General features: G+C 41.1%; 1 protein-coding gene across 8 annotated transcripts in view; it reads left to right on the plus strand.

Moving 5' to 3' along the window:
• atp8a1 (ATPase phospholipid transporting 8A1) overlaps nucleotides 1-22,108 on the plus strand; it is a 109,091-nt gene that overhangs the window by 16,825 nt on the left and 70,158 nt on the right. For all 8 annotated transcript variants that reach the window (XR_015130387.1, XR_015130388.1, XM_086300679.1 and 5 more), the window contains exons 2-6: nucleotides 1,948-2,062; nucleotides 13,885-13,984; nucleotides 16,512-16,610; nucleotides 20,060-20,105; nucleotides 20,246-20,286. Coding sequence is in view for 6 of the 8 variants with exons in the window: in XM_086300679.1 (XP_086156805.1) it covers nucleotides 1,948-2,062; nucleotides 13,885-13,984; nucleotides 16,512-16,610; nucleotides 20,060-20,105; nucleotides 20,246-20,286 (401 nt within the window). In the remaining 2 variants the exon portion in view is untranslated. The remainder of the gene's footprint in view (nucleotides 1-1,947; nucleotides 2,063-13,884; nucleotides 13,985-16,511; nucleotides 16,611-20,059; nucleotides 20,106-20,245; nucleotides 20,287-22,108) is intronic.

Consider the following 22,108-nt stretch of genomic DNA (forward strand, 5'->3'; position numbering starts at 1 on the left):
ATGTTTGTTTGGGTCTGCCGGAGCTACTGGAGACTTTCGGTTCAAAATAATCCAGGTTGCTGGTTGCTGTGGCATCTGCGCTCATGACAAGAACTGAGATGACCATATTAAAGATGTCCCCTGATACTCATACAGAAAAGGCTGATAAGAAACGTTTAACGCAGTCTGAATTTTGGCTGTTTAGGGTTACATAACCATATGTTGACCTCATTCATTATTTGAAGCCTCGTTCTTGTCCAGTTTTATGATCAAAAGCTATAACAGCAAATATGTAGGACAGGAAGTAAGGAGAAGTATAATAGGTTCCTTTTTATGTCTCAGCTTTTTCCCCTTTCAGCAGAATTAAGCAAAAATACATATTTGATTTTCTCTTCTTATCTTCCAGGCTACATGATTCCTGTCAAATATTCTTCTGTACTACTCTCCAGTGTTTCAGTTTAAAAGGATCTTTACCTCAGCAGGACATTTGTTGTTTTTTTAGTGTGTTTACCTTATCAGGAAGGGGGCACTTTAAACGTCAACTGCTGCAAGTATAAAGTTCAGGACTAAACCTCACTTCTATTTGCATGTGTGAGAGGAGATGAGAGATGTGTACTTCCCATTTCCAGTTCTGCACTAAGCAGTTTCATGCTTTGTGCTTGATGTTGCTGGCAAGTTCCAGGCTGCAACGTCCCTAGACGCATGACGCAGCATCTGCCTCCTGCATAGAAAGCATGCATTTTAAAGGCCTAAGCATTATACCCGTCTGCATCTGCAATGTGTTAGTCCTTGTTTTTAGTGGCAAAGTAAGATGCAAAAATGCCTTTTACAAATCAAATATTTAGTCAGGGTTTTAAAAACAACAAGGAAAAATGTGTTACACGCATAAGCATCTCTGCGACCCACATACAGCGCTCACGAGGCCTCGCTAGTTTTGTTTTAGCCAACAGAGCTCCATCCCACTTTGCTGAACTCGGTACTTGGTGGGAGTCAAACAGTGCCTCGTTTTTCCAAAGGAGTGGAAAGAAGAATTGCATCCATGTGGGGACAGATTTTTCAGCACTAAATGTACCAAATCTGCTAACAACCTTCTTTTCTTTTCCTTGCAGAATAGTGTGTGATGATTAACTGAACAATGAATGGAGTTTCTGCTGTTCATAATTGAAAAAGTTTTCAAAGAATTTGAATTATATTGTATATTTTTTGTTGCACTTAAGTGTCTCAGATCGTCAGATACGACTGAAATGCTGTTTTAAAATGATAATTTCATTATTAAAGGAAAAAGGTCAATAGAAATATACCTGTGGTATGCCAGTGCTGCCCTTCTTCCTGTGTAGGTGAGTCACACTGTCCACACAGAGTAGGTGATTTCCTTTTCGGTGTATAATAGGGTTTTTCTCCAAGTTGGTGTTTTACTGTGAAGGTAGTAATACAAGATGTACTCTCAGTGACATGTCATTTGGCAAGCCTATTGTCTTTCCGAGGTACCTTCTCACTCCATAACAACTTGACCGTATAGTGGCATCAGATCATCACGCCCGAGCTGAGGCAAGCTTAGCATACATCACTTACAAACATCTTCTCAGTGATTGTGCAGACTGCAGTGATTGTAGCCTACAGTAATAACAGTTTGGCTAATGTATTGTGCATTGTGTGCTAGGAAAACACTTTGCAGTGCATAATGCATTATTTTGAATTCAGAGTGCAAAAATACTTTGCTTTTGTTAATAAATCTGAAAGAAAAGCTGTTGTATATGAGTCTAAAACCTCTAAAGCGCCAAGGTCAGCTGAGCTCTCTATTGATTTAGTTTGAGTTGGACTTTTCCTTTTCCTGACTCCGAAGGGTCCTTTGGGTGCGTTTCGACACGCACTAACTCAAACACTTCAAAACCCCTTTTGATCTCACTTTTATTTGTGCTCAAAGCAGACTTTTTGAACTTATCAAATGTCTTTCCCCCCATGCTGCAGGATATGAAAAGACAGAGGACGCATCAGAAAAGACATCCTTAGCTGACCAAGAAGATGCCCGGCTCATATATCTCAACCAACCACAGTTCACCAAATTTTGCAGCAATCGAGTCAGGTAAGGAGATGTTGAGTTTCTAATAATCATGGCTGCATCTAGCCTGCAGTCTTAGAGCATACTTGTTGAAATAGGTAGTGGGCAACTTGAGCAGTAAGTAGAACCTAAGTTTGTGTGGTTTTAGATTCTGCAGTTTCATTTTTAGCTGCGAGCATGGTGATTTTCTTCAACACATTGGCTTTTTCAGCTTTTTTTTTTCAACGATGCATGAGCACTCAGGTGGAGTCCTGGGTGGCATCCGTGTTTGGACGGTGGAAAGGTTTGGCTATGTCAGCAATGGTTTCATTCGCTACACTTTTAGGGATACTGGTCACCTGTGGTTGTTGTGTCATTACTTGTGTCAGAGGATTGTTGGTAAAAATGATGGCTAGTGTTGCGTACCCTGGACGGGTGGATTCAATCTACCTGAGGAACTTAGATGCCATGGAGTGGGCCGAGGAGTGATACAACACGAGGTGTGGTGACATTCCTTTTTTGGAATGTCAAAAGAGGGAATGTGGAGATACAGAAATTCTTTTATTGCTGCCATATAATCTGCATCATTATAACTGCATTAATAACATTCTTTACAGCATTATTTCATCTAATAATATTTCTCACAGTATTGATACTGCATTACAGCTGTTTATTGAAGATGTCCATTTGAGGATCCTTCCATTATGTTAACTTTTTTTACAAGTACGGTCAGAAGTATTTTATACACATTGCATATTTGTGCCTATTTTGAGTTGATGTTCAGTTCATTAAGGGTTTTAAGCTTCACTGGCGTGACTGTCCAGGTGATCCATGCTGAGGGAAACTAGAACATAGAAGGATAGCTGCATGCTTACAATACATATAATACATATAATCTAGGAATGTGTCCGGCCTGAGGCCTCAACTCATTTGGTGTCTCACTATATTTTATTCTACTTGGTAACAGACGATCAGAGTCAATAATTAGCCTCAGAGACCCTGAGGGCTTGAAGTTTATTACCTTGTATGGACGGTGTTATAGAAAAGAGAAGTTCTATGTCTGCTTATAGCTATTAAAGATGTACGATTAACTGTGACTAATGTCTGGAACCTATTTTAATCTGTCATTGACGCCATGGGGGGCGTGTACCCCACTGCTTTATAAGTGTCCACAACATGTATTTTGGTCAGAAGACATATGTTGATGTTTTCTCCGGGCTGTTAATAAACTCATCGTTTGATTGCACTTTTCTGGGGCCTCCGTGGTTTGTGACACTGCTCTACATTGATCGATTTCGTGACAACATGTATCGCCTGCTCATGCTTCATGATGAACCAGCAGCCAAACATGCTTTAACCCTAAATTAACCTGCAGATTTACAATCACATGATTTGATCATTTCCAAGTAGCAAACATTTAGAAGAGTTTTCAGATCTTTGTAGCAGATACTGTGGAAATTTGGAGCAGAAATAGTTTCAGTCCCTTTGCGATCCCTTTTCTGGTGTGATTGCAAAGTAGAGGTGAGAAATAAAGCCTCAAAATATCACAATATTTCTAGAAAAATGGAACCCTATTCCTGATGATATTTCTGAAAATACCAAACATTTTATTGACATTTACACCCTCCAGGCAGCAGCACTTGTAAATGTAAGTATACGAAGGGCATTTTCCATTCTTCTTTTCCCATGATCTGCTGTCAGGCAGTGATGACACACTACTTAATTCAAAGTATGAATCTATTACCACAAGGTTCCAGCAGCAGTAGCATGACACTGCAGTAGTAGTGACACAATATTATATCTAATGACACAGCAGTACCCTGCTGCACAGACTAAATAGCAGGCTAGTCTGTCAGACTTCTAATATTGACTTCTGAATAAGCCATAGCTGAAACACTGTACAGATCACCTGCTCTTGTGCTGTAGAGAGAGTTCAGGTACAGCCATGACAGCACCCTTAGCCATATGATATTTGATACCTGCAAGATTTGTAATGCTGGTGCTGCATCAGTGCATATACCCAGACTGGCCTGTTTATCTTCTTGCGTATCTTGGAGAAGTGGAGTGCTTTTAGCTTTAAAGGTCAAGATTGTTGGGTCAGGCCTCCCTCTGTCAAGGAGTGTTACGGTTACCATTCCTGCCTCACAAACAGCGTGCTTACACAGAGACCGCTACAAACTGAGCTGGATTAGTAAATAGAAAGAAGCAAACTAGGATGGAGCCCATTGTTACCTCAGCTTCATGAGTTTACAACAGTAAATATGAGGTATATTTTTTATTAGCACAGTTTGTTTTACTCTGTGAGGCCGATTCTCAGCTTCACAGTCAAAAATATGCGTTTAGTTTTTTAACTTTTATTAGTTAATTTTATTAATATCTCCATTACTTTAGTTTTGTTATTACTTATAAAGACCATCGTCAGTGAGACAAAATACATATTAAAATCTGCTTGGAGTACCATATGATTGATATTTGAATAACAGTAAAAAGCACTGGAGGTTTAAGAAATATGGCTTTTAAGATTGCATCAAACATTTGCTGAAGGCAGTGGCCTGATGTGTGCTGTGTCACACCAACTCTAAGCCGTCTAAGTGTTCAAAGACAGTAGTGATGATATGAACATACTTTGGTTAAAATAGGTTAGATGTTAATAATAATAAATATGGCATTATCTCAGCATTGAACAGCTTGCAGATTGACTCTGTGTTCATGAAGGTTCGTCTTTGGCGGGTTTAGAAAAAGATTTATTTGTGCTTTAAAGCGGAGACCTGATTTGTTGCTGTCTCCAATGTTGCATGGTCTTTGACACATCTTCCCACTGCTTACATGTCATTGTCCACCATCACATGCATATTTCTCCTGTTAGCTAATGGATCTGCATCATGGGTCTGCGTCCTGTGTTAGGGTTTTAGTGAATTGTTTGTTCAGCTGCACAGTTTGTCGTGCAGATCTGGTCGTAATGGAAAGGCGAATAATTGCTGGGATGTTGACAGGCAAAGAGGAGTGGCTGTGCAAACCATTTTCCTGTTGAGCATTCAGGAAATGCTGCTCTCTCTTTTGAGGAAAACAAGGAACATATGAATAGACGCACACTGACGTGGGTCCAAACACACAGTGACCCAGACATGCAAATTACTTTAATTGTTTTGGTATGTGTAGCTTATTTTGTCTCACTTACTGAATCACAGCAACTAATCTTTACTGCGTAGGATTTATTCTTGATATATTTGGTGTTCTGTTAAATAAAATTTGAAGTTTTGTGAATAATGAGTCAAGTTAATTATATAATGCATGCGATGCCCGCCATGCCCGATTCACTAATACTTTAATGTAAAGGTACTGATGTGGCGTAGACACTGAACATCTCAAGGATCTGAGAGGACATTGAGACATAATGGCTCAATGTCCTAAAGTGTCTAAGCCAAGTCAAACATTATCAAAGCATCCTGTCTGAGAGTGCATTCATCCTAAAGAAATGATGTATTCATTATTATGAATGTAAGATATATAAGAAGGAGATGGAGAGATTTTATTAACCTGAAAAAAGTTCTATAAAAAACCTTTCAGAATAAAATGTTGGGTTGTTTCCTGCAGCCACTTTATTCAAAAAAGAGTTTTTGCTGACATGAAAGAGAGACCTACTTATAAAAACGTGTGAGCTGGAAAACCAGCGAAGGTTTCACTGCATGCTGATGGACTGAGGGGCTAGGCAGCTTCAGTGCTGTCACAAATCTGCTGACAAGTAGGACCACACAGACTGTGGTGAATTTAAATAACTCAGAATTTGTACAATTACATGAAACTTGCTTTAAGGAAATGTAGAACACATCACTATACTAGCAGTAGTATAGTAAATATGGGAATGCCAAATATAAAAGGTAGAACCAAGCAACCAAGACCCAAGACACGAGCTTCTGGTTTCTGGGGAAGAGAGTGAGAGAGTTAGTGCACTAGCTCTCTTTTTTATCAGTCGGCTGCTGACAGGCGTGCTGCTCTCTGGACCCGCATCCACCACAAAACCAGGAAGAAAATGCAGATAAAAAAAATAAGCAGAGTGGGAGGGGTTATCACAGTGCATGACAGCAATGCTGAACAAAGGGAGATGGGCTCAATGTGCTGTTGCTCAAAGCTATACACGAATTATGAAAATATAAGAACACAGATAAGGGGCCCAAAAACTCTGCACATGTCCCGATCAGTTGTTACACAAATTACCTGCAGTCAGACACACAGTCCAGGGCAGCGTGTGGTTCCGCTGACGGTGGAATCCCAAGGCCGAAAAGCTAAAGTTTCTGTTGACAAGAAAGTCAACACCTTTGCAGCAGTTTTATTTGACACAATCTTCACTGAGATCTTTAGACTTTAAACTAAAACTCAACATGTCTGACTCTAATTCCTGTATGGTTATTCTCTGCTTAAAAGCTATGTGAACGTCTGAAAAAGGCAGAAAGTGCATCTTTTAATCCAGAATAACATCAGTCCAGATCAGACTGTGTCATAACTGTAATGCAGCTTGTACACATGAATGCTGAAGAACGAATGTTAGGATTTAGAAAAAGTTTTCAGTCAGACTCAAATGCAATATGGCAGAGAGGCAGGGTCGCGATTAGGCTTTTAAGCTTATTTACTGAGTGTCATCATCTGGTCTCTCCGGTCTGAGTCCACAGCTGGTTAACCTTGTTCCTGTTTGTGGTCCCTGGAAACACGCATGGCTGAAAACTCCATAATGTGCTCATAGTGGCACTCATTAGAGGTTGTAATGCAGCAGGAGACATTAATCATCTGCTGGCTGTTCTTCAGGGTTGCCCTCCTATGCTTGTGTGTTAGTAAAACAATACGAGCCATATACTGTAAATAATACTGCAAATGATGGTTAAACATGCTAAACACTCACTATACACAATACAGCCGCCATGATGTCAACTTATTTTCAGATGTCTTTGTTTTGCTTGTCATGTTTTTCAATAATCAAATACTGATTTTCAGAATAATAAAAACAAAAATTCTTTAACAATTCTTCTGTAATTTTTATATTCATTGACAGCCTTGTTAACGATCTGAAGCATACCCTGCTTTACTATTCTGATCTACACTAATGGGGAATCTATTGAAAAATCAAATAAATTAAAACTAACCGTGCCATTGTGTTAACTAAGACTTGAAACTAGCAGTTCAGACTATGAATCACAGAGCAAGTGAGTTGAGTACGACTAACATTTAAAGAGACAAACGTCTTTTTTCAAACCAGAGGAGTCGCCCTGTCGAGTTATAAAGGTGAGTACAGGTTTATGTCCTCATTGGCTTTTTAGACTCAGAAGCATTATTCATCTTTCATATCCACTCTATGGTGTTTGCCAACGAGCAGTGGTGAAAAGTAACTTAAGCCCACGTGAGCTACGATATGAAGAAATAGTGGTTTGCTGGAAGTCTCTTCCTGTGAACATGGGGTTCTTCCTTTCCACTGTCACCAAATGTTGGTCACTGTTTTCTCTTTAATACTGCAGGATCTGAGCCAACTATTGTTATTAATTAGCACTCTTTAATGAAATATGATATTATGTTTAAATAAATGGCAGAGGCATGGTTGAAAATGTTTAGCTGTCTCTTTGTTTCTTTTAACTAGCACACTAATCTTATTCAAAGATTAAACAAACAAAATAGGCTTTCATAATAACATTATACTCTGATTTGTGAGTAAGTGGAGGAAGTGCTCCTCTCATATCTTCTTGATCTCAGCTTACTCCCAGGAAACAAAATGAAGGATCCATAATCATCCATTAAGATGTATTATTGGAAGTGATTCTGTGTACAAAGGTAACCAGAGATGATTGGGCATATGCTCTGCAGCTTACCCCCATGAGATCAGAAGGCTTGAAGAAAATAAATCACAGAGAGCATGATGCATCCCCAGCCACACGTTCTTTGTATCTCAGGGGCAGACTGTATACACCACAGTGCTTAGATGTTTAATATCCAAGGGACTTGCCATTTATTAATTTAAAGGTACTCGTGGTAATCTTTTAGCTGTATGATGTATGGCAAAATATTTAATAAAGGAGTGCAAGTGTGTGATCAATGGGTAAAATACAGTTAAAATTTTCACTAAGCAGTAAACCTGATCCTTTTAAACTGTTTTACTTAAAAAACAAACCCTGACATTACAGAAATTCAGCAAATCAGATGACGAGGACGGACGCAACAGAATATGGTGTGTAAGCAAAACCCAGGTCTTTCTTTCTCAACCAATCAGACAAACAAAGGGACACAGAAAATATTCTTCCTCCTTCCTTGTATTTGCATGTCTGACTTGTTGGTTGACTTTTTAGTCTTAGTTTCCTCTGATGATGATTGTAATTATGTATAATTATTCTACCCGAATAAAGCGACTTGGTTTCAGTTTTGCTTCAGTGTACAGTTGTTGTTTTAGCCTGTTTGTTGTGTTTTAAGGAAGTAGGAATGTGCAAATCTAGCTTTTTCCTGTTCTGATCTTTATACTAAGAGTTTGGCTTTGACTGCTGCATGCTGTCACTTGGAGTCGTAATAGTTTGTTTCTTGTGTGCTGACAGAAGCAGGTGAAGTGAGATAATAATTAATCGAGTTGAAGATGACATTATGTTACCAAATGTGTCATAAAAACGAACGTCTTCCACTCCTCTTTGCACGAGTCTCTCTGAGTAAGCATAATGAGAGGGGAATTTGAGAGACACTGAAGCCTCATCATCTGAACTTTGGGTAAAAAAGGAAAAGCGGGCAGCTTTGAAATGCCTCTGAAATGCTGCTGTTTGCCTCTTAGCTTCCAACTTGTTGTGTTAGCTCTCCAGCTAACTTGCTGCTGCTGTGGCATTGTGAGTGAACATGGAACACCTGCTCAAAACCCCACCTACAGGTTACCCAGAGATTTTAATTATTACACAAATTGAACGAAGTATATGCAGTCCAAGACCAAGTATCAATGAAAGGAAGAGTTGTTCTGATGGGTCTTTGTGAGGCTGGTATCACACTGTACTGCTGTCAGAACAATGCCTTTATGTTGCTCTAGAGCTGGGCGATAGAACGATAACGATATGTATCGCGATATAGAGAAATTAAGCTATCGCGATAGACCTCGCAGCTCTTGTCCTCAAAAAAAAAAAAAAAAAAAAAAAAAAAAAAAAAAAAAAAAAAAAGGTCAGCCAATCCAAATTAAGTAGCGCAGAGCCGAACCAATCACAGCCGCAGCGTCACGTCGCGTGACTTGTTACGTACAGCACAAGTGCCAAGCCGCACGTATGTTTGTTTGGGAAACAGCCGGCGGGTAATGGAGCCAGCGGGTAATGGAGGAAATGAGTGTGCCGACCAGAAAAATCAACCGAGCGTGACCGAAGAGAAAACAGATGACGGTTCCAATGCCGGAGAGATTGTCAAACGGAAGAGCCATAGAAGCTCCGTAGTGTGAAGGTATTTCGGCTATTTCAAGTCTGACAAAAAACAGAGTAGCGTGCACTGTAAATGTGCCGAAAGCAAGTCTGGAAATACAATAAACTGGTGCATGCGTCACACTGTGCGCCACGTTATTGTTTCGGTGAAATGAATTTCTACAATACTGTTAATTCTACTCTCTGCAGTGTTTAAATGCTTACATATACACACAGTTACTGTCCCTCCACACATACGACTCGGTTCTGCTTCTATGCCCCAGCTTTGTTTACTTTTTCCCACCGAGGCTTCTAGACTTCTGATTGGCCAACATTTCTGCACGGTTAGGAATCTAGCGCCACCTGCTGCTTTGGCATGTTCATAGCAGCGTTTTCCTTCATTTCTGCCTTTATGTGTGGACGGGATTATTTTTTAAAACGAAAACGGAAAATCTCCGTTTTCAAAAATACCCGTGTACGTGTGGACGTAGCCTCGGTCTCTGACTGGAAGCGCTAATTCGTCATTCGGCTTTTGTCAGACTAAAGTAACTGTTAAAACTGTTTGAAAAGCTCAGCTATACAACAAGGAGAGATTGAGAATTTCCTTTTAGTTCTCAGTTTATTTGATATTGACAAAAGTTAGTCAGTTTTGTCTGTTCTTCTGTAAAACAAACTAAGATTTATTTTTAGAATTAATATTTTGTTTCTAAGTGGAATTGACAGTTTAGTCTGTTTCGTTTGTTCTATTTTGAAACTTAAACGCTTTAGCGGCTGCCTTTTGTGTAGTTTGCAATATTTGCCTTTATTTATCTGAAAAAGTCTCATGTTCCTTAAGTACATCTACCCTGTTGAACTTATTATGGGAAATAAATATTTAAATAAAAACAAGCTGCTGATTATTTCACATTTTACTTGTGAGCAACGGCACATTTAAATCTTACAAATATAGTTATTTGGCTTATATCGTGATAGATATCGTTATCGCCTGAAATGAAAAAAACATATCGTGATATGAAAAAATCTCATATCGCCCATCTCTATGTTGCTCTCTTTTTTTTTTTTTTTTTTTTTTGGCCTGTCCCGTTTGGCTCTTTTGCATCAGAATTGTTGTCTAAAGGCAAAGAAAGATGCCCAACGGATTTACTTTACCAAACTGACCATCCCAGCCTTGCCGTAATGGTCCATTTGATTCACCTTTTATTGTTTATTTTATTTTCACTTACTGAATACGGGACAGACTTGACTGGGGGAAAGAAGGGGAGAAAGAAAGAGGGAAAGAGAAACAGCTGAGAAGAGGGACGGGGGAGAAGGGCAAAAGACAAAAACCAACAGAACGGGCAGAGAAAAAAAATGCATATATCAATCACCTGGGTCACCTGCTGAGAAAGAAAAAAGAAAGCAAGCAGAAGAGAACAAGAGTAATAGAATAAACAACATCACAATGATATATGGGAATATAACAGTAAATACTAAATGTTAAACATTATTGTGCAGCACATAAGATCAACAGAACACAGTGTGCTTTGAGGTAGGAGCCAAAAAGTTTATTGTTTAGGGCTGTTTTTGTTGTGCATCTGCACCTTATTGTTGTCAATGTCTACGCATGGGACAGTGTGAAACGTAATTTCAATTCCTTTGTATGGCAAGTACATTTGAAGAAATTGACAAATAAAAGTATTCTATTCTATTCTATTCTAAAAAGGGTGTAGTTTGTGGGTGTGATCACCCGTGTGTACACCTGTGAGCATGGACGCGCTTGTTTTTTGTTTTTTTAAAAGGTTCCTTCATGTAATAATCTGCTAGAGGGTGTGGGGGGGGGCCACAGCCCCGTCCTCCAGGGCGTGAAGCAGGTGTGGAGGAGATCAAAACTCCAGACATCCAGAGGCCCCCAGAACACAAGAGACCAAGGAAGACCAACAGAGGGGCAGCTGCGCCACTGTCCCGGAAAGAGCTGAGGAGAGTCCCAGATGAGGGCTCACTCAGCAGCCGCGGAGCAGAAGCCAGGGGGAGTTGCAGTGACGCGCCCGTGAGCTCCGCCGGCAGCCAGCTGCGCCTGAGTGACCGAGCCCCAGGCCGAGAGGCCGGGGGCACCCCACCTCCGAAGTGGCCCGAGCGAGCCCCAGGCTCCAGGCCCCGATAAGCGGCCGCCAAGGAGTGAGCCGGTGTGTACCTGGACGCCCATCCCCAGACACAAAGAACCACCAACGCACCGATGTCTGAGGGGGTCCGCCACTGGCAGGGGAAGTGGTGGTAGGGGGAGATAGGCCTCCAAACCTTGGAGGGCCTGAGGTGTCCCCAGAGAGGTGGCGCCTGACACCCAACCTGACATATAGACACAGACATACAGGCACACACAGATACAAACATCCATTCCCACCCTCATGCTCTCATATGCACTTACTCCACACTCAACCAACGTGGAGACAGACATAAAGAGACGTTGTACACACGATCACACTCCCCAAGTGTACTCTACAAACCGGGTCTAGGTGCCCTTGCCCCTGGAGGGGGGAACTGCACCCAGACCCAGGTGGTGTTTCCCTTTTCCCTGCGGTGGGGGGAGGCAGACCGCCCCGACTCTGCAGCAGCAGGAAGGCTCCACACTCCAGACCGCAGTCGGACGGCCAACTCCTCCTCCTAGTCCTAGCCCCCCTGCTCCAGCAGGTCGCAGAGAACGGGGGTGAGAGAAGACTCCGAACCTCCCTCCACCCGCTCATTGTAATGTTGATGCATGTGTGTTCTAAGGTGCATTTAAAACCCAGGAGGGCTTGGAGCTACCTGCCAGAGAGCAGCAGGTAAGCGCATGGTCCCTCCTGCTAGCCCTCAATGTCTACGTGTATTTAAAATTGAGAGGTGGGCAACGACGCCAGGGGTGGGGTGTACACCCTGATGGTACTTTGGACTCCGTGTATCGTGCCCACCCCCAAGATCCTATATGTATGTGTAATGAGAGTGTGAGTAATGTGAATGTCTAAGTTGTGGGATAAAATTGAGGCAGAGGCAGCCAGAAGGGGACAGAGGGGGGGGTAGCCTCCTCTGCACCCTGGTGACATACCCCTACTCCAAGGCCCTGCATGTGTGGGTGGTTGTGGTGGAGCGGGAAGAGGGAGGCAGCTCTCTTGCTTTGCCAGACAGATGCAGTGTGTACCAGGCCGGCATGATGACAGTTACTGTGTTTATTTTCTTCATTCCTCCGTGCTGCAATTCAAAGCTTGTCCGCTTTTCTGCGACTACATTGTGCTTCTGGGTGTGCTACAAGTGAAATTGCAAAAAATATGCTTGTCATCTATGATTCAGACTAACAGGAGGGAAACAATGATATGACTGATGTTGAACTGCATATGCTCGTTGCACTGTACTTGCTGATATTCTGCATGTGTATGTCTAAAGGCTCTGGTCTGCGTGTGAGTAAGCAAAGCCCTGCCAGTGGCTTGGCATCCTTCTATGGTATAAATCTTCTCCCAAAGTGGCTGCTCTGACTGACCCTTTAACACAGCTGTAAATCAGACTGCTGGAGGCCTGACTTTGGGGCTGCTGATGGCTCCACCAGCCTAGCACCAACAGATCTGCCAGGAGGTCTTTATGACCCGACTGCCAGCTAACTTCCTGCTCCTAATTATTCTTTACGATCACTGAGTCCACTGGGCTCTGCTGTTCATCAGTCGCACATCCAGACAAGTCTTTGCATCGCAAAAGACCTCGTAGAATGGGTGGGCGGAGGGGCAAGGAGCTGCTTAATGCTATGCAATTATATGTCCAGGGTGATCTAAATATATGGCTTCACAGCAAGTACAGCTAGAGCATCACCATAATGCATTTTACATCAAACAATCAATGTGACTGAAGCACAGTGTTTAACAAAAGTATCGTATTGTCTGTTTAGGAATTATAGTTACATAGATCCCTGTTTTAGAGGCTCAAAGGTAACTGGATCATTGAGTGAGTTTCATGGCCAGGTGAGGCCTGCTGGGTTTTTAGAGTTGGACTTGTATTTGTTAGCTATTCGTTGGAATTTTCAAATACATTTTCAAAGTGATGTTAAGGAAAGTCTGGGGCGCCATCATTAGACAGAAAAACAAAGTAAACATATTATTGAGATAGCAAAATCTTTAGCAATGGCCAGATCAACACTGGTACGTTCTTAAAAGTAAAAGGAGTGCACTGGCCATTTCAGCAATACCAGAAGACCTGAAAGAGGATGGACGACAACTAAAATATATGGTCATATGGTTGTTATAGCATCAGCATGTATGGCTACCACTGAAATTGGGTAACTTGGGTAACTAGTGTGATGATGTTACTGTTGGTAAACGTAGCAGGGTCAGTTGTGATCTGTGGTCAGCTTCTGCCAAATGCTCTCTGAGTTACTGGATTATTACAATTAACCAATGTTTACTTTGTCTTCTCTCTCTTTCATATCCATGCTGGCTCCCTCTACCCATGGCCTTGTTTTCTACTTGATCTGGTCTTCAGCACAGCAAAATATAATGTCCTCACCTTCCTCCCTCGATTCCTGTACTCACAGTTCAGGAGGGCAGCCAATGCCTTTTTCCTCTTCATTGCACTCCTTCAGGTAAGATGTGTTTTTGTTGTTAATTACATCACCTCTCATCACTTTCCTTTCTTTCCACTGAACTTTTTTAATTCATTTTTTTTCATGTTTTTTTTAAGCGTACACCATGACCTAGACTCCATTTCTCTCGGTCACGTCTGTAATTTCATATGCACTCAGTCACACAAACATACATGCAGATGCAGTGCTTTATATAGATCCTGATCATGAATAATACATGTAATACTGTGTGTGTCTGCTTGAAAAGGAAAAGAGATTTATCTACGGGCTCGTCACAATAGGCCTCGTTCACTAATGTGGTCATGGAAATGTTCTTACAGGGGAACACAAAGTAAGTTCTTAGACGTTATTATCAGGTTCATGAAACCTGCTCAGCAGCATAGTAGTGAATCAGAATCGATAGGGCTGGTGCTAGCTGTCTGCATACGTCCGCGCTTCCATCGTTTTCCGCTATATTTAGAAATAATGAAGCTGAACAAAGCATTGCACCTATTATTTTTACAAACGGAAAAAACAGGAAAAATAGAAGAGGGGAAAAAGCAATGGTTTGATATGTTGATTAGAAAAATATGAATAAAAGATGAGCAGAAACACCAGGAGTGCCAGGTCTTTTAAGCTAAGAGTAACTCACTGCAGTTACTGGAGAAACATCAATAACTGGGATGTTGCCAAGAAATTTGAGTGATGTCCAGCAAAAATGCAAGCCTGCTTTTAATGAATGCAAAAGTGAGTATACACACACTGAGTAATGGCAACGTTTAATGTGGCAAACTGTTGCAACATTACCAGCTGGTTGTTACCCCGACCGCACACAGACTAATCTGCAGAACAATGTAAAATTAGTTTTACTGCCGTAACTATTACATTAAAACAAACAAGGAGACTGTTGGTATATTTGGTTATGAAATGAAGCTTTTTAGAATTCAAATGTGACCCTACTCTGCTGTGCTAAGCATTAAAACTGTGTGTGATCTCTGTGTTGTGTGTGAGTATTTCATTTCTTTTTTTCCCAATTGTGTTTTGTTACTGTTGTGTGTTTTCATACACCAGGAATTTGTGTGTGAAAGTTTCGTACGTTTTATTAGGTTCAAACAGATTTGTGTGTACACGCTTTGTGAATGGGGTGCAGCGATACTACAGGTTGGTGATGTTTTGGACTGGGCCTTGGGTGACTCTGCACTGTGCCGCTAGGAAGTGCAGGAACTGCGTTGTGCGTTGACTTACACACACAAGTAGTGAATGAGAGCCACACTGGAAAATGGGTCAGGGATGATATGCAAATCTTTAGCCATTAAATTTGTTTAAAGAAACGAGCTTCTCCTGGGAAGAGGGTTTCACTTTCTTTCTCATTATCAGCTGTGGTCATGTTTTGATTATTTCCCAACAGTAGCCACAGATCTCAGCATTGCTGGCACTGCTTTTGATTTAGCAGAACAAAGGATTTCTTGCCCAGAGAACTTTATAGTGGATTGCTGCATAAGACAACATTAATCCCTTTTGAGAACTTAAAGCCTCGACCGCCAATTATCGCTACATGATTCAAAGAAGCTGAAATCCATATCTCAGGTGTTCAGAGCTTACCAGGAAAGATATAAAAAAGTGGACCAAAGGAAAGCTCAATAGCACTCCTTTTCTGTCTTTGCTGATATTCATCCTGACAGACTATCTCTTGTTAATGAGAGCTCTAAGGATGGGAAAGGACTCATTCCAGTGACCTTGAAGTAGCTGCTTTGAACAGCAGCCAGTGCGAGTCTTCGTTACCTGCCCTGTCGATGCTGCGACCTTGAATAAAACATCCATGCAGATGAGAGAGACGAGAGATCTGTTTCATGCAAGTTTCCTTCTAGCGGTGTAACAGGGGCTGTCTCACGAGGCCCGGCTTGGCTCTAATTTTGCTGATGTTTGGCTGTTAACGTCGAAAGACTTGGGTAGCCAAAAGAATTAAACATTCAGGGGTAATGAGAGAATTATAAAGGTACTAAGAGAGTTGTTTGTGCTGGATGTGACCCAGAATTTGCATCTTTTTTCTTTTGAGTGTGTTAAATAATAAGTCAAGCTAATAAAACATGAATTCTGATGCTAATGTTGATATCAATATCTGTTTTTCTGTAACATGCACATATCCAGTCTGAGAGAGTAACAAAAATGATCACAATTTATTTAATTGAAGTTGTGGTAGTTTAGGGCGACTCTTTTTCTCCTGTTGAGTCACCTAGCTGAGACGTGATAAGATAAGCTTTTATTTTCAGTTACTAAATTTGGCTATCACTGATTACTAAAGTTGAGATGAAATGGTTGCTGTGCCTTTCCTGGTTGGCAGTAATGCTTTTTGTCTTTCAGCGCCGTTCAAGAAAGTTCAGTTAAATAAAAAGTTTCTTCTTTTTCAACATTTAGCGAAACCACTATTTTTACAACGACTGCTAACTAATCGTGTTAAATAGTCATCATGTCATTACTGACCAAAATCCTTGTGACTTCTTTGATAGTCGAGCTTCAACTGAGTTTCTTCTTTTTGTGTCTCTTTTAGCAAATCCCAGATGTGTCTCCCACTGGTCGCTGGACCACTCTGGTGCCGCTACTATTTATCCTGGTGGTGGCTGCTGTCAAGGAGATCATTGAGGATCTGGTAAGACTGGCTTGGAATACTACACCGGCCTGGACCCAGTCCGGCCCACTGCATGGCTTTGGAAAATGTGGAAATGACAAAGATAAAGGGTGCAAAGTTTAGACTTTTAAGTCTAAAACCATGGGCTATCATACATATACACTCACTTTTTTTGCAGTAGGTCCACAATTTAAAAAGTCTGGTTTCCAATTAATGAGCTGGCAGTAGGTTTTTGGTAATTTGACCTATTTATTTCTTAAAGTGAAAGCCCGAAGAGCCATGCTTATGTGTTTCATTGATTTTGTGCAGCAGCGTTTCTTAATAAAGTCTAAAAACTGAGGTGTATTATTGAAATGGCTTAAATCACTACAGCTCCAAACGCATGGCTTTAGAATGGTATTCCACAAAGCAGTGACTCGGGTCACAGTCACAGTGGTTAACGTCCATTATTTGTATGCAGTCGTTGCTTGAGAGCCATCACCCACCCGGCCTAGAAAAGCATCATTAATGCAGGAATTAATAAATGCACATCAGCAAGACCCTGATTAAAAAAAAATCATGCTGTCAGCAACTATCAAAAGGCAATCAACATACTTCTGAAGGCCAAATTTGCATTCGGTTTGAAGCAGCATGTGCAAATCAGGTATCATATGGAGCTCCCCATACAATCCAGACAGTACAGACAAAACTATAGTGTAGTGGGTTTTTTAAAAAATGTTGTATTATGCAGTTTGTGCACAGAATTTTAAAGCTTTTCTACATGCATGCCTTAATATATTGCACCACAAAAATGTGCTAACACAACCTATCAAAGTTCAGTTGCCTCAGTGAATGAAATTCATCGAGCAAAATCCAAATTAACCCTGGAGAACCCATGGGGTCAGAGCCGACCCCATGGGTTCTCCAGGGTTAAAATAGTCCAGTCCCCTTTGCAGGAGTTTGTGATCGTCTTTCGCTTTATGTCATCTGTTTTCTTTGAAGCATGAATCAGGCAGTGATGGTTATGTGACCACAGCAGGAAACACCCCAACATGTGTACACACACACGATTGGACATCTCCGTGCACACACACACACTCACTTCAGAGGTCACAGCTGTGCCTTCTGCACCCTGAGTACTCATTCAGTCAATTAACCTAGATACTGAATGCTCGTGTACAGAGGCAGCTAGTAGCAACAAAACAAAACAGCGGTCTGCCTAAAGCAAGCCGGAGCTGTTGAACAGATGCTTGATATGTATGTAGGAGGAAGATTGATTTGAATAGTTGCTTTTGTGTGGTTTAATCTTTTTCGAGTTGAAGTTGGAAGCTTCAGCGTTCGCGTACTGTGGTGTAGTAACGTGATGCGCGCAATTCCGAACAAAGTGAGAGAATGTTGCATTTTACTGTATTGCAGTGACCCTGCAATGCGATCCTCTGTGCAGGTCCCAGCGGAGTTTTCTCTATACTATTAGCTGCTATCTCATGCTGAGGGAAACCAGCGCAGCACTTTCTCTCCTGGCCTGTTGTGAAAAACATGGGAACAGAGTGGTGATGACTCCGTCTTTATCGCTGAAGGTCACCTGCGCACGCGTCTGCTCCCTGTGCTGCGCTGTCTCTCACAAGTTGACCTGACAGGGCAACATCGACCCCTGACTTCATGAATCATGCACTATGGACACACACTGCACAGCACGTACTTTACCTTGTTGCTGGCAGCCTCCTCTGCAGCAGCAGACTTGGGCTGAAAAATGGTAGAGAAACAGAAATATAATACCTTGATGTATTTAACAATAGTGTGTGGTGCAGTTTTACACAGCAGTGTAGTTTCCTATTGCTCTCATAGTCACCTAAAACAAGCAGCTGAAAGAGCAAAGACAATCTTGTTTCTGTCCTTGTGGTTAAACGTCCTTCGCTGCTACTTAATGTCTCATTAGGTCCATGTTGAAGCAGGTTAATCAAGGTAACACTGCAGTAGCTGCTTTTATCTTTCACTGCTTTCTGTATCTCCCCTCTGTGGCTGTGGTCTACAGAGACCTAATACTGCAGTAGTTACGCATAACCTCTGTGCGCTGCTTGCCTTCTACTGCACTATGATTATACACATCATCTAAATACCGTGCAGATCCTTTTTTTTCGTGTCCACGGGGACACAAAGTGCAAAGGAGGCAAGGACAGTGGATTTGAGAAAAGGCAGTATAAGTTGTGAAGTAGCTACAAATACAGCTCAGCTCCTCCTACACGTCTCTGAATAGAAGAGGGTCTGTGCAGCCGGACCTAATAGTGTGTGGATGAATCAAATTAGCTGACAGCTCTCGCACAAGGGATGATGAATGAGCTTTCCAAAGGTCTCTACTAGTAATTCTTTTTTTCCTGGGCATAGTGAGGGTGGTGAAGGCCGCGTGACACAGCAGGCTTTTTAATTATACACTACAAGCATGTTGCAGGAATTTTAAAACGACGTTGTTTTAAATTGAACAAACGCACATATGGGAAGAACGAGGGGATATACACAATAGTCTTCGTAGGATGCTAAAAGCTAAAAGCCTTTCATTCCTGGTGACACGACTCACTTCACCTTTACTGTCAGTGTTTTAAAGTAGCTCAAATGACTCAAAAAAGTTAAATTAGCTTAAATGAGAAAAGACCTCCTCCTCTTGTAAACACGTTTTCCTTGTTAATTAAGTAAGACACAGGCTGCTTTTAGAGCTGCGTTTTAAAACACTGTGATCATTTATATGAGATTGATGCAGAAACGCATTATTACTCACCGTGATGCTAGCTGACAAGCTGTCTGTTGGAATCAGCTGTTAAAGTCACAGCATGTTGCATGACTGTTCAGCCAACAAGAAGGGAAGTAATGCTGATGAGTTGAACTTTGATGTGGTCACAGGCAGTATGGTTTGTTTCGAACGAAGGGAGAAGCTACGTGAATGTGAAGCAGCTGATGGGTTTGTTTGTTTGTTTCACATCAGCTGATCTCTGAATTTTTAGGATCAATTCATTACTTTAAAAGATTCGAGAAATAGCTGGTTGTTGCATATCAGCAGCACAAAATGTATAGTTATTCATTTTAGAGTCAAACATCCGCCTGCCAGCTGTGTGCATTTGTTATTAGTGCAGCAATTATACTTTAGGCCACTTTGGGTAAAACACTGCGTGACACAAGGGTTTGTACTGTAGTTCTAGTGTCTCTGCAGGAACTGTAAATAGCAGTCTCCTTCTCTCTTACTGTGATATGGACAGTGTCAGCTTCTTCAGTACATTTCTGTCAGCAAATTTTAGGGCGTTCACTTGTAATCCACGACTGTATGATTAAGATAACCTTTATTAGTCCCACACGTGGGAAATTTGTTAATTAGGGTTTGTTTTTGCATACGTGTAGATTACTAAGACATGATTTTCCCCAAGTGTTGTTCTCTGACTTCTTTCAGATCATTATTTTTAAATAGTATGTATCAGAGCATGTGTGTTGTTCTTTTTTCCTTACAGAAACGTCACAATGCTGACAGTGTTGTCAACAAAAAGGAATGTCAAGGTATTCAAAACTCTTTTCCTCTTGTAGACAACTTGACCCTTTATTTAGTGTCGTATAAACGGATTCATGTTGCCAGGAAGCAAGTATGTCTCAATGAGACCTAATAAGACTTACCACATCTCTCTCCTTACTCATCACAGTACTGAGGAATGGTGCCTGGGAGATCGTGCACTGGGAGAAGGTATGTTTCCACAGTGTGCCGTTATTAGTCACAATCCTCCAGTGTCATTTCAAATTCTTCATTCTGTTTTTAGCTGCGACTCGAACAACATTCTGTTGGTGGATGTGAAGTTACGGAAAACACGGCATTCATGCATTTGCAGAGGGATACTGAGATTAGCACAGTGTGCTGGATTTTTAAAAACAAAAACACATGTTAATAATCTCTGTATGCATGATGATGTTCGTGCAAAGTTTTGTTTTAGATCCACCCGTTAAGGAGGAGGTGAATACAGGCATATATAGATAGATTCTAACCAGTCAAATTTCATTCAACCGGAGCATCGAGCCTGTCATCCATCCAGCAACTTTTCACAAGCTATTATGCTGTCGTCATTTACAGAAAGCTCACCCCCCCAAAACTATCCTGCCTAAACTAATTAATCCAGCATTTCCATGTGGGCGGCCATTAGAAGGCAATGCTGGAGGACGGTGAGAATCCTTCATAATGAAACTTTTCTATTAATGTGGCTGGGGCCGTTCGGCAGACGGTGTGGAGAAAACACACCAGACAGTTTAATAAATGGTGATGCTGCTTCCTCCATTAAAAGCTCCAATCAGCATGTAGCGGTGCAACATTAGCCAAATCTCTCCTTGCTGCTGTCTGTGATATGAGACGTAATGCATTTTTTAATTTGTTGTTGAGAACTGAAATAACAACAGGATGTGAATGGTCTGTGTAAACATGTTGCTGTCCCAAATCGCAGATTCATAAGTGAACAACATTAGAAAAGAAATGTTAACATTAATTTGACACATCCACAGATGGATGAGTGGGTAAGTGCAACTGTTATTGTTGCAGAGACGACTGAACTACATCTCATACAGATGCATACAAACAGTCACCGCTGGAATAATCTCATACATATGCAGTGGTGGCCCTTCCTGATTTCCTTTTTTTTGTATGTGTGTATGTTTGTCACACTTAAATGTTTCAGATCCTGAAACAGATTTAAATATTAGACAAAGATAATCCAAGTAAACACAAAGTTCCTAAATGAAGGTTTTTATTATTAAGGGGAAAAAATCCAAATAATATGCAAAACACTAGGAAATCAGGAAGGGGGCAAACACGTTTTCACACACTGTAGTTTGTGTTATGGGAGTTTTTGGATGTATGCAGTGTCACTGTATCTAATACAACATGTGATTCATGCAATAAATTATCAGCAGGGAGGAAATCTCAGTGCTACCCGTTGGTATGTAACTGTCCCTTTGCTTTACCCACACGAAAGATTCTCTAAAAAGCTATGTTTTGAATAATTAATGCTTTTAGCGTCTTCATCATGCATATTGTAAAAGCTGCTTCTGTGCCAAACTTCTTTTTTGGCGCCCAATCTTTCAGGGCAACTTGAATGAGGTCAAAATGATCAACTTGTCTTTGCCAACAAAGTCATAATTTATAATGATGTGGATCTTCGTGGGTTTTAGGTTTATTTTTGTATGTTTTTATGTAATATTGTTTCTTCAAATGTCCTAAAATTTTAACCATAAAAGATATTAAATGATTTCTTTGATTGCTGGATGGAATCTTAGTTAACTGCTAAAAGTCTTTAAGCGTGTTTCACTGTAATGTAAGCTTGTTACCCTGACACCTGAATACAAGGCCAGCCTTCAAATTAAAGTAGTGTGATTAGCTAGCTAGACAGGTCCACACTGCAGGTTTATGATCACTCTACATGTAAAGGAAATGGATCCATGTGCTGTCTTCTTCACCAAACTTTCCATGCTGCTTTTTCAAATGCAGCATTTCCTGATAACTATGAAAACACAGCTTCCTTCTC

The sequence above is a fragment of the Aulonocara sp. 'chitande type north' Nkhata Bay genome, linkage group LG2 (genome assembly GCF_057382095.1).
Source record: "Aulonocara sp. 'chitande type north' Nkhata Bay isolate Kocher_YH1m ecotype deep benthic linkage group LG2, A_spYH_male_GT1.1, whole genome shotgun sequence".
NCBI lineage: Eukaryota > Metazoa > Chordata > Actinopteri > Cichliformes > Cichlidae > Aulonocara > Aulonocara sp. 'chitande type north' Nkhata Bay.